The following is a 12,646-nucleotide window of genomic DNA, read 5'->3' as shown; positions in this document are numbered from 1 at the left end:
ATATTTTAGACGCTCACGTTATCTGAGGAAAAACTCCTCCCGTAACAAGGAAAAACACGTTAACACTAATCATCTAATAAAAACAAAAAACTTGGGTACTTACTGACACATCCACACGATGTCTGACAGCGGTCTTGATCGTTTAGCCAAGGCATGAACGTTGCGGAAGAGGTTCTTCATCTTCGTGGCGGTGGGGTCGGTCATCGCTGTGAGTGCCTGCACTGTTGCTGTAGTCGCGATGGACCCTGCCGCGGCCGTGGAAATCCTTGCTGCATTTATGTGAGCATTTGATTTCTCGTGGTCTTTCACGGACTCCAGTTTCATTGTGCTCGTTCCGACCACGAACGAGCAGGAACGGTTGGACGAGTGCCGTTGACAGATGTTGCACTTCATTGTATTCGCACCGCTGTTATACACTAGCCACTCTCTTCTCACCCCCATTTCATTGAACCGCCACTTTTCATTAAATTTTCTTTTAGGCTGTGTTCCTCCACAGCTCTCCTCCTGAGGTCTCTTTTCGGGTGGTTTTACACCCGCAATGTGTCGCCACATCTTTAATTTCTTCTGTTTAAACCTCTTCGTAGTCGTCGTCTTCTTCTTCGTCTCCTTTCTTCTTCTTCTCTTTTGATACATTTTTAAATGTTGAATGACGGTGGACAGCGAGGGACAAATTTGAAATTCGAAACGCAATCAGTAGATCTGCAGCCTGTAGAATTGTGTCTGTCACTGTTTGGAATTTATGTTTAAAGTTACATAGCAAAGTCGGCATATTTCAGCAGCCTGCCAATGGCGTGTGACCTATTTATTTTACTCGCCAAAACATATTTTTACCCGCATTTGGCGAGTGGCGGGTGCCAATTTGAAACCCTGACCGCAGCCTACCGTCGCACGCACGTTATTTGTTAGTATGCAGAACTGGCGATTTGAACGATTTGAACGATGTCCAGTGACAAGGTAAAGTTTTAAAGGACCCCAGGAAGACTAGCCTGGCGTTTGTTCGTCGGCTAATGGGGATCCTCAATAAACAATAAACAATAAACAATAAAGTAGCTAACGCCTTAGCTAAGATTAGCTAACATGAGCCATAGCGATAGTTACATACATATTAGCACAATAGCTAACGCCTTAGCTAACATGAGCCAATAAAATAATCGACAATGTATTGTACACAGATGCACACAGTTGGAAAAAAATTGATTACCGGTATTGCTTACCAAGTCCAGCAGCAACAAAGCCAAGTCACCATCCGTCTTGCATTTTGTAGCCTCCTTCAGCTCTCGCCAACGAGTGTGAGCCGGTCCGATATTCACTCTCGTAAGAGCTCTTTCTTTGTCATGCTCCTGTTTTCTTTTCTTCGCCTCATTGGACATTATACTCCTCCTTTTCTTTGCAGGCTCTACCATGACGCCAATTTAAAAACTACCTAGCTGCAAGGTATCTTCCACGCACCTGCCCGGTGTTCTCCCACTGATCTCTATGCAGAGCCTCCACCCACCGGCTTTTGTAACGCTTGCCGTAAAGCAGGTCAAATTCGTGGTCTCATTAGAACTACAAACCGCTACCCGACGAGGCGAAGTTACATAGTGCGGTTACAGCCAATAGAGGGCTGCAGAGCGAATGCTAAAGTGCCGTTCACCCGGTTTTGAGGTGATGAACCACTGAAACTATTTTGGAAACATTATTTTAAGGCACTAAATACTCTTTAGTGTTGCTTTAAGGAGGAGGAACCATACTGTAGATAAAAGACGGGTCATGTCCTGTCTTACAAAGACAAGATGTACAGAACACAGATGTAATGTCCTCTGAAATGATCTCATGTCATATGGCACTCATGCTCATATCACCTGACTACGCACAAACAGGCAACCATTTTAGTCATAGGATGACAGTGCAAAAGAGGAGATGCGGATCAACGTCTGACCTGACAAAGATTCGGATTATAAATAACAAACATCCAAAATTCCCATAACAGCCTCTAAAGATAATTGGCCTGCTCATGACAATTATCTATATATACATACAGTATAGCTATATGTCATCATATGAGCGTAGAGTAAATGTGATTATGAGTGTCTGTTCTGCTTATTGTGCTGTGTTGCAGCTGAGTAATGAGATCACCCGCCTGTGCTTCCAAAGCATCTCCCTGGACAGGATCTTTGAGGGTTATGTGTCATCCAGCAAGCAGAACCTGAATGACTGTATCCAGTGCTGCATGGACTGGAAGGACATTTACCTGCACGCCTCACACATTCACCACAAGTAGGAGAAATATCACCCCTGTAGCGGCCCAACACACACAAGTCTTCAAGTAGCAAAAGTGAATTTATTTTAATTTGAATATTGTAATGCTTTATATGGCTTTAGGGTAAACTTCAGTTATTATTTACTTGAGGTAAAGTTTGATGCACAAATACATAGACCCTTACAGAGAGACAGTAAAGCCTCGATTTGAAAGAGTTTAAGTCAACTTGATCTTCAACTTGGAATAGTAATCAAACCAATCCCAGACAACCTGATGGAAGCAGATTATCAATGTGTGATTGCAGCTGAGCCTGAATAGGTAGCACTATTGAACAGTTTACAATTTGACAGCTGTACACTCAGTTCCAAAACATACTGCTGTTTATTTATTTGATTCTTAATTTCAGATTCTGACTTTCTCTTTCCTCTTCTTTATCCCTCTCTGTTTTCACGTTAGGTATAGTCCGCAAGGCTGGTTCCTGGACCCAACACCCTTTTTTGTAATGGTTGATGTTTCCATTCAGCGATTCAGAGAGCTGCTTGAGGTGAACTTCTCCTCACTCACTCTGTCAACCCATGCTGTTGAAAGAACAGCACTAAAGACATTGCACACAGGATTGTCAGGCACAAGTTTACAAATGGAATGGATGCCACATGGTGCTATCCTTCTCTTACAGTAGCTTCTACAACGATCTGATCCAAATAACAGTTGCTAGTCTTCAGCTTCTTCAAAGCTATTAAGGATTCTTACTTTGATGTTTGATGGTAATGGAGGTCACTTTGCTTTTGTCTAAAATTACTGTTTTTTCATTGAACATCTACATTACAACAACGTTCTGTAAGTCTTGTGAGACATATTGATATGAATGAATAGAGTGAGGTTGAATTGCCATGGGTATTAATTTAGCACCACAATCGGTAATTGCGATGTAAACAGATCTGAGTCAAATACAGTATAGGGTTAGCCTTTGGTGACTCTTTTTTCATTTTGTTTCCACTTTGATGGCTGTGCGCTGGTTCTGGCCCCTAACTCCCAAGTCCCTCAGCAGTTTTGTGGTAGATGTTCCCACAAACCCTCTACAGCCCACCTCCACTGGGCGGACTTCTGCGTTCCAGCCGTGATGTTGTGCTTCAGCGGCTAACTCAGCATATTGCAGATGTTTCCGCTCATATGCCTCCTCCATGGAATCCTCCCAGGGTACGGTGAGCTCAATTATAAACCTTCTTTAGGGAAGGGGACCAGAGCACCAGGTCACGCCTCAAGGTGGTGGTGGCAATCTCTGAGGGGAACACCAGCTGTTTGCCAATATCCGCCAGCAGCTTCCAGTCACGTGCTAAGCACAGTTGGTTTCTCTCGGATGGTGAGTTGCTTCTGGTCGCTGTAGCCCCCTCACGGACAAAGGCAGTTGCCCATGTTAGATATTGGCGGTGGTAGAGCGTTGATGCTGGATCGTTTTCCCTCCAGTGTGGCGCCAAGTGTACCGCCCTTGGGTTAGGCTGGTTTTACACCCTGTGAGTATGTGCCGGAGGGAGGCGGGCCTGGAGCAAAGGACACACCCAGGATCTTCGCTAAACCACTGGTGGAGATTAGTTGGTGATGTAAGGACATCGTATGTGGCTCTGATGACAAAGCTCAAACTCCTTGCTTTCATGGCCCATACATCCCTCCAGCTCAACCTCCTCCTTTCGAAACTCTCCCACCGTGTCCACAGTCCCTGTTTGCCAAGGGAGACTGCCTTGGCCCATATTGCCACCTCCTCCTGATGGCGCACTTCGTCCACCACCATCTTCCTCCGTTCTGGAGCCGTGGCATTTCTCCAGCCCGGGCGGCTAGTTGTTAGTCCCAGGCCTCCTCTTCCTTGCTGAACATTCCCCACAATGTCCGCATGTCTGAGTGCTGCTGTTGCCTCCTCCACTGCTCTTGCTGGTCTCCACTTGCGCCCGGTAACCAAGGTCGGTGCATTTTCTCTCAGCACCGAATTTTTGGATTCGTTCAAGGTCATTTGCAGTCGTGTTTTAGCGCACTTGAACTCCTCTGTAAGGCTGGTGAGGGGCAGCTTGAGGACACTGTCTCTGTAGGCCTATGGTGGTGAGGCAGCGTGGAACTCCAAGCCACTTCTTGACGTGGGCTGTGACTCTTCTCTCCATCTTCTCTACTGTCGAGATGGGGACCTCATAGACTGCAAGGGGCCACAACACCCGGGGTAGCAGACCAAACTGGAAGCACCAGGTCTTTCACTTTCCAGGTAGCTGGGTGTTGTCAATAGCCTGTAGGCCTGCATTGATGTCACTGCGCAGTTGTTTCACCTGGTCTTTGTCTTTCAGGCTTGTATCATAGCACCTTCCAAGGTGACTGGCTGCTCAGCTACTGTGGGGATTGGGTCATCACCGATGAAGAACTGCAGATCAGTAAGCACACCCTTCACCACTGAGATGCTGCGTGACTTAGATGGTTTGATCTTCATACGGGCCCCACTGATGTCGTCCATGTAGGCTCTGAGGGGAGGGAGGCGTCGACAAGAGCCGAGTCTTTGTCCACTGACAACCCATTTTGATGCTCGGATGATGACCTCCATCGCCATGGTGAATGCCAAGGGAGAGACGGTGCATCCGGCCATAATGCCTCCTTCCAGGCACTGCCATGAGGTGGTAAATTCAGGCGTAGAGAAGCAGAATTGCATGTGATGAAAGTAGTCTTTAACCAGGGTTGTGATGGTGTCCGGGATGTTAAAGAAGTGGAAGGTAGTCCAAAGGAGCTCATGGGGCACAGAGCCTAAAGTGTTTGCAAGATCCAGGAAGATCACATGGAGGTCCCTTTTCTCCAGCTTTGCCATTTGGATCCGGTGCCAGATCATGCTGGCATGTTCAAGGCACCCAGAGAAGCCAGATATTCCTGCCTTCTGTACAGATGTATCCACATACTCATTTCTGCGCAGGTACTCGGCCATCCTTTGTGCAATGACCCCGACGAAGGCCTTACCCTCCACATTCAGCAAGGAGATTGGGCGGAAGTGGCTGATATTCACTGCATCCTTCTCCTTTGGGATGAGGATCCCACCTGCCCTACGCCATGCTTTGGGTATGGTCCTCTTCCGCCACACTGTCCTCATGAGGCTCCAGAGAAACCTACAAACCTCTGGTGCGTTCTTATACACTTTGTATGACACTCCATTTGGCCCAGGAGCTGATGCTGTTCTCGCCCGATGGACAATCTTCTCCACCTCTTTCCAAGTTGGAGGACCAGTCTCAAATTGATGCTCTGGGGGGTTGATGGTGGAATGTCTGGAGGGATGGCCAGGTGTTCATAACACTTTGGATCAGAGTGCGTTGATCTCAGGTGTTCCTCCAGGTCGTTCTTTGTTGTTTTCAGCACTCCACTTTTCTCCTTGGTGAAGAGAGTCTTTAGGAACTTGAAGGGATCTTTGTAGAACCATGTTCTTGTTTGTTCTTTCTTCCTTCTTCGCTTCCGTAAATTCTCTGCTCTGCGGAGGGATGCCAGACGGGCTTTAATGTCCGCTTTGAGGGTGCTTATGCCCTCCTTTTCCACTGCCGAGGCCTTCTTCCAAAGTTTCCTGAATTGTCTCCTTTCTTGAACAAGGCGCTTGATCTCCTGTTGCCTCCTGGAGACTGGTGGGTTGTGAGCCTGTTTAGCAACTTTCGACTCTAGTACTCTGAAGCGTTCTGCCCCGTATTGATAAATGATGTCTCCCATTTTCTCCAACTTCTCCACTGTGCCTCGAAGTTGTTCGAGGGTCAGGGTCAGATCATTATTCACCGTTTCCCACAAATTTTTTTCCGCAGCGCCGGGCCACTTCACACGCAGTCTGCAGCCTGGAAGTCTCCGCTCGACTGCAGGTCAGGGAGTTTGGGTGGGTTCCACCGCTGATGTTTGTTCCACTGCTAGTTCTGTGCTTGAGTTTGCCTCTTCCATGACAGGGGTGCTGATGCACTCCAAGCTATGGTTTTCATCCAGTTGGTGTGCTCCACTCGACTGATTTGACCCCTTTCGCAGAAAGTAGTCAATGCGAGGCCCCTGTCTCTCTTCCCTCAAGCACCTTTTCTTTCCCTGGTGAATCCTCAGACCCCGGAAAGATGTTACTTTCCTCTATCCACAGGTACATGCAGCCTGTGGTCTGTTGTTGTTGCAGAAGTTGCGCTGATTGCTGTGGTGTTCTCTTTCACTGTGCTGTCTTTACTCATAGTAGTTTCTGGTCCCGTCGTTACCATTTTGTCAGCCGATGAGTCTTCTTCCGCCCCCGCTCTCGCAGACTCTGGGGGTGTTCTCTTTGTTTGGTTCTTCGTAGCTATGGGGGGTGTCTCCAACATGCTGCAAGGCATGAGAGACTACAGTCGTGGGCAGCTAACCCAAGACTGTCTCGTTGGGGTCTATTCCCTCCTGCCAGCAAGGACTTTCCCCTGTTGTCAGCTGATCTTTCTCAGCAGTCACTGGACGGTTCCAGATAGTCAGATTCCAGAAAACACAGAATGAGATGTTGATATCCTTGTGCAAGCACAATAAAAAGAAAAAAAACTTGTCGGTGAATAGTGGATGGTAGACATGGAGAAGATTGGTGGAAAGAATTGAATTTACGGGACGCGTCATCAGTAGTGCTCCTCTGGATCATGGGGTGTTTCGGCCTTACACACTATACACCCTCTCCAGAGGCGGCCAGCAGCAGGCTGATCAGGCCTGAGCTTGCGTCCCAAAAAGTAGTTAATTAGGTTACGTTACCATCAATTAAAAGTAATCAGTTACGTTACAGCGTTACCTGTGTATAAAAGTAACGTGTTAGAGTACTCATGCGTTACCAAAAATTTTAATTGAAATGCACCGAGAAGTTGTGACAATGATGAATAACGTCAGTCATCAAACTAACCAAATTCAGTCAACCAAATTACTATGCAGGATAACATTAAAGACAGTTGGCAATATGCCACATAGCGCTTTATTAATTAATTATTTTTTTGATCACACAACATATGAATCAAAATTCACACCTACCCAGCCCAGGTAGCCTATATACTGTATGAGCACCAAACAAGATTAGGTAACTCCTGAATTCTTTTAACACGAATGCAGTTATGAAAGTGCATAAAGTGAGCTTACTTGTAAACACAATCTGAGGTAAACAGGTAGCAGATTCAGATCCATTTAGAAATTAACAACCAGTCAACGATTAAACAGAAATTTTAACAGCTGGATCTATGTCGAACAAAAAGGATAACAGGCCGAATAAAATCGCTCACTGGCACACAGGCAAATGACAAATAGCCTAATAGCCGAACTAAAATACTATTCAAGTCTCACGGGCCTAAATTCACTTTACCATCGTCCACTTACATTTACTCTTCAAAGTAGTGATTAAAACGTAGCAGAAGAAGATTTTCGAAACGTCTGTCCGACAGTCGATTTCTCCTGGGAGAAGAACGAGACTCCACGGGTGCGCTGGAGGATGGTGGGGTATTGAAGCGCTGACACAGGTAACGTAGGTCTGCAGCAGGGCACAGACGCATCACAGCGCTGCGCTGCGCCTCCGCTGACACATCCGCAGGTGGCACACTACTGACAAAAAGCAGGCTGCAGTCGGGATTTTCCTTTCTGTATCCGGAGAAATTCTTAAAATAACGGATTACTTTTTTAAAAAAATAATGAAGTTACTGATTGCTTGACGCACGAAACTAACGCGTTATGTTACACGTTACACGAAAAAAGGAGTTAGAGTTTGTAATGCGTTACCCACAACACTGCCAATGGGATATGACCTTCAATATATTGAGTCTTCCTAGTAATTTCTTATAATAATAATCATCATCATTATTTCATCTTGATAGAGTATGCATTGCTTATGTTGGATATTATTTTCTCCTGCCTCCTCTCAGGTATGTGACTACCAGTTTCAGTTTGCCCGTTGGGAAGATGGCCAGCAGAGAGACTTGCCGTGCTTCGGGAGCTGCCAGGCACCAGAGTTCAGCGGCTACCTACTGGAGATAGAGGGCAACTTCCACCGTGGCTTACAGAACCTGCGCTCTCTTGACAAGGACATCCTCGATGTCAAGAGCACCACATGGTTCAATGAATTCAACAAGTAGGTTTGCTGCTTTTTAAGCCACGACAGAAATGAGCATGACCACAGGCTTTGATGCAAACCAGGTGCAGCCACATGAATATAGCTGCAGGGTTGAAGAGAGGCTGGTACATTATTAGTAGGAGGAATACAGAATCAGTAAGTGGAGTTCCTCTCATCCCCTTTAAAAGTACTACACACAATGTCCACCCAAATAGGCTGTCAACGGGAGAATGAACAGATGGCTGATGTATTTGTTGCTACAGCTGCTGGAGTATTTGCTGCTTATAGGTGTGCAAACTATTGAAATAAGCTCATTTATACATGGATCTTCTACTGTATTATAAAACAATTTCAAAAAGATGCTGAAGCTCAGAAAGAAACGCTATGAAACACACCCTTATAGTGGTCAAGTCTGTCAAATTGATCACTATAAACCTATAGCTCTTTGTCTCTTGCAGGTTACCATCTAATTTACTAACAATTATTTTTTCATCGATTTATCTCACAATTATTTTTCAATTTGTCAATTAATATATAAAAGTATTCTCAAGACTATTTGAAAATTCCCAATGAAATAACAATTTCATTTACCCAAAATAAATAATAAAAAGCTTTCTGATTAACAAAATACCATATTTGTCAGATGACTTGTTGGAAAATACTGGACCTCAGATTCAAAATAATTGATTTGACACATTAATTGAATCACTGAAATGGCAACTCAACTCAACTCAACTTTATTTATATAGCACTTTAAAACAACCGTAGTTGAAAACAAAGTGCTGAACAGAGACATAAAACACTTAAGACACTAAAGACAGACAGTAAAACAGGTGTTTCATGATTTTAAAAGCCATTAGAAACAATAAAACAATAAATCAAAGCAGGGCCATAAAAACACAAAAAAAGTCTTATATGGAGTTGAAAGCCAGGGAGTAAAAATGGGTTTTAAGACTGGTTTTAAAAATGGACAGTGAGGAGGCTTTCCTAATGTGCAATGGTAGCTCGTTCCAGAGTTTTGGGGCAGCAGTGGAGAAAGCTCTGTCCCCTCTGAGCTTCCTTTTGGACCTCGGTACCTCCAGGAGCAGCAGGTCAGCTGACCTGAGGCACCGAGCAGAAGCGTAGGGTTGAAGGAGCTCAGAGCACAGGCAGCCAGTGGAGGGAGGCCAGGACTGGAGTTATGTGCTCCCTCTTACGCGCTCCAGTTAGGAGGTGAGCGGCTGCATTTTGCACCAGCTGGAGACGTGCGAGGGAGGACTGGCTGACTCCAAAATAAAGTGCATTACAGTAATCCAGCCGAGATGTTATGAAGGCGTTGATTACTGTCTCAAAGTGCTGTTGTGCAAGGGAAGGCTTCACCTTTGCCAGCCTCCTGATCTAAAAGAAGCTGGACTTCACTACAGAACTAATTTGCCGATCCAATTTAAAATCACTGTCCATTTTAAAACCCAAGCTTGTGACTGTTGGCTTTACATAGTCTGTCAAAGGGCGAGGGTTCACGAGAGCTGCTTGGGCCAAACACTATCACTTCTGTTTTATTTTCGTTAAAATGTAAAAAGTTCAAGGCCATCCAGGCTTTGATGTCTTCGAGACATGACAGAAGTGGTGTGAGGGAGAAACCATTTGTTTTCTTCAGAGGCATGTATATTTGACTATCATCGGCATAGCAATGAAAAGCGATGCCATGCTTTCTCAGGATGGAGCCCAGGGGTAATAAATACAAAGAAAAAAGCAGCGGCCCTAGAATGGACCCCTGTGGAACCCCATACAACAGTGGAGCAGAGCTGGACTCCAAATTCCCAAGGCTTACGCTCATGCTTCTGTCAGCCAGATAGGATTTTAGCCACAGTAGAGCAGTACCAAGGATACCCACTAGGCAGTGTAACCGAGCCAATAAGGTGTTGTGGTCCACAGTGTCAAAGGCTGCAGTTAGGTCCAACAGAACAAGAATTACATGGTCACCAGAGTCATTAGCCGTGAATGTCATTAAAAACCCTTAATAGAGCCGACTCTGTGCTATGCAGAGTTTTAAAACCGGACTGAAAGACCTCCAGGACACCACCAAATCTTCCAAAAATGACAGAGACACAGGCAACCCCTTCCCTAAAATGATGTACAAAGTGTAACAGAAGTCTCTAACATTACTGTAAGCCAAAATCATAGACGACCATTAAAGGAAAGCAGGCGTATGCGTAGACAACCGGCTGCATTATGAACGTAACTGTTCACATCCTTGCCTTCAAGTGTTGGTGTCTAACGGTTGTACTCCTGTGATAATTCTTCTCCAATTTTACAGAGCACCACGTTGTTGGGCCTCTGTCTAAAATGCTTCCTCACTTTAGAGGATCATGGGGGAGGATTTTTAGCTTGTTCTCTGGGGAATGCATAAGTAGACTGGGACTTGGACTTCAGCAGCAGCCTGGGTGGCAGCCGGAAGCAGGTGGGGTTACTGTGAGGCAAAGTATCATGGGAGTAAAGGAAAAGAAATAGAATTACTGTAGTTCCATATGTTTTCATGTATGAAAAGACCAGGACCCTCATTTATCTACAGTGCATAATGGCTGGGTGCGTTCAATCTTTCCTACTCAAAGTGTGGAATTTATCAACTTGTACTTACACTTAAAAATGTGTGTTAATATAAGCACAGCTCTGACCATGCTTACACACAGCATCTAGTGGTAGAACAGGGGTAGAACAGGGGTTGCATGCTGTGACAACCTGGATCTATGAATGGATCTGTCGCATCACACACAGACACACCCCCGGAAGACTGTCATTGGACTCACCCATTCGCTCCCCGCTCCCCCCGGCATTTTAAAAAAAAATACGCCCACAGCGTGACAGTGGAGAGAGGCTCAGCACGGAAAGAGTAGAGGAAGCGCCGGAGCTGCACGCTCATATCGTCCCAGAAAGTACGGCAGTAGAATCCCGTTTTTCACGTCGGATCACCCGCATGCACCCACTCCGGTTCACACGTCATCGCCATCTGTTTTCATTCTCCCACCGGTCCATTCATCTCACCATTACACTGCTCATCTAGTACGAGAAGTACTTTTTTTTTTTTTTTTTAAGAAAGAAGGACTGTCGGAAAAACCCTGAGTGGAATTTTGAGTTGCATTCTTTTTTTTTCTCTCTCCCGTTGGTGTGAGATTTCAGAGTTTGGACTTTTGGGGGGGGGGGGGGGGGGGGGGGATAGGGGAGTTTTTGCATTTTGTGGTTATCATATACTATTTTTGCATTGAAACTGATATGAGTGTGTGTTTTTTCCCCTTGTGTGTCATTGAATGTGCAGGGTGTTGGTATTAATTTCTTTCATCCTTTGTGTGGGTGGCTCATCTAGCATTACTGCTCCCCAGTGGCTTCTGGGTAAGAACTGCTTCCTCAAACAGATATTGCTAGATTTATGCAGTGATTTGGGGCCGATGGAGCGAGAAGCGAACGAATGCCATTGCTGTGCACATCAAAGTCTGGTCCACCGTGCATTTTTTGGCCACAGAGAGGAGGGGCTACTCACAGAGAGGAGGGGCAACTCACAGAGACGAGGGGCTGTTCACAGAGAGGAGGGGCTGTTCACAGAGAGGAGGGGCTGCCTCGTGGCGGCGTCCCCTGGCTGTGTGGCATATTAAATAAGTGTTGGAAATCCGATTAGCTCCGTGGGCATCTTCCCCTCCCACCTCTACTGAAATGTGATCTGTCATGCCAGCCTCGGCAGTAATAAACACAGAATAATCACTTGTCATTATTGCTGCTCATTACTCATGCAAGACACGTTGGATTTAGTGCCCTGATGCCATCAGCCCAGGTCGACAACAGCTCTGAGCCTAAATTTCAGTATGAACTCATTTTGAGATAATAACACGTAACCAATCGGTTCATATTGAGCTTGAAAGGTGAAGGGCAAGTACAGGTTTGAAAACTGGATCAAGTGTAGTGTGAACTTGTTTTAAAATGTTTTAAAAACTCAGTGATGCAATACTGCTTCTTCTTTCTATTTAAACTTTTTCACACATAGAATTGAACTTGTAAGATTTTAGTAAGAGTTGGTTTGAGCAGGTTTTGATGTGAACACAATTTCTTGCCTAAATGAACTGCACCACTTTGTAAGTCTCAGATGCATGTCCCCATTCAAGTGTTTGTATGTGTGTTTACCAGTTACCTGCATGTGTTTTCATGTGTATGTTGGCACACAGGTTTTGTGCGGTGGTAAAGGATCTGGAAATGATGATGCAGAACCTGATCAATTCAGTGTTTAAGACGGTGTACCTAGTGGAGGAAGGAGTTCGGCTTCTGGACATTTTCAGGCCTTTGTCTACTCGAGAGGTGTCTCTCTCACAAAC

The 12,646-nt window shown here is 45.4% G+C and overlaps 1 protein-coding gene across 1 annotated transcript in view; it reads left to right on the top strand.

The window, feature by feature from the left end:
- dnah2 (dynein, axonemal, heavy chain 2) overlaps positions 1–12,646 on the top strand; it is a gene marked incomplete at both ends in the record, with an annotated part of 176,051 nt that overhangs the window by 16,008 nt on the left and 147,397 nt on the right. Inside the window, 4 exons of the mRNA XM_084023176.1 lie at positions 2,102–2,259; positions 2,699–2,786; positions 8,122–8,327; positions 12,500–12,629. Coding sequence (XP_083879302.1) covers positions 2,102–2,259; positions 2,699–2,786; positions 8,122–8,327; positions 12,500–12,629 — 582 coding nt within the window. The remainder of the gene's footprint in view (positions 1–2,101; positions 2,260–2,698; positions 2,787–8,121; positions 8,328–12,499; positions 12,630–12,646) is intronic.

Source organism: Eutrigla gurnardus (genome assembly GCF_963514095.1).
Source record: "Eutrigla gurnardus genome assembly, chromosome: 12".
NCBI classification, from domain to species: Eukaryota; Metazoa; Chordata; class Actinopteri; order Perciformes; family Triglidae; genus Eutrigla; species Eutrigla gurnardus.
Note: the sequence above shows the minus strand (reverse complement) of the source record. Positions and strands in the feature narration are given on the sequence as shown.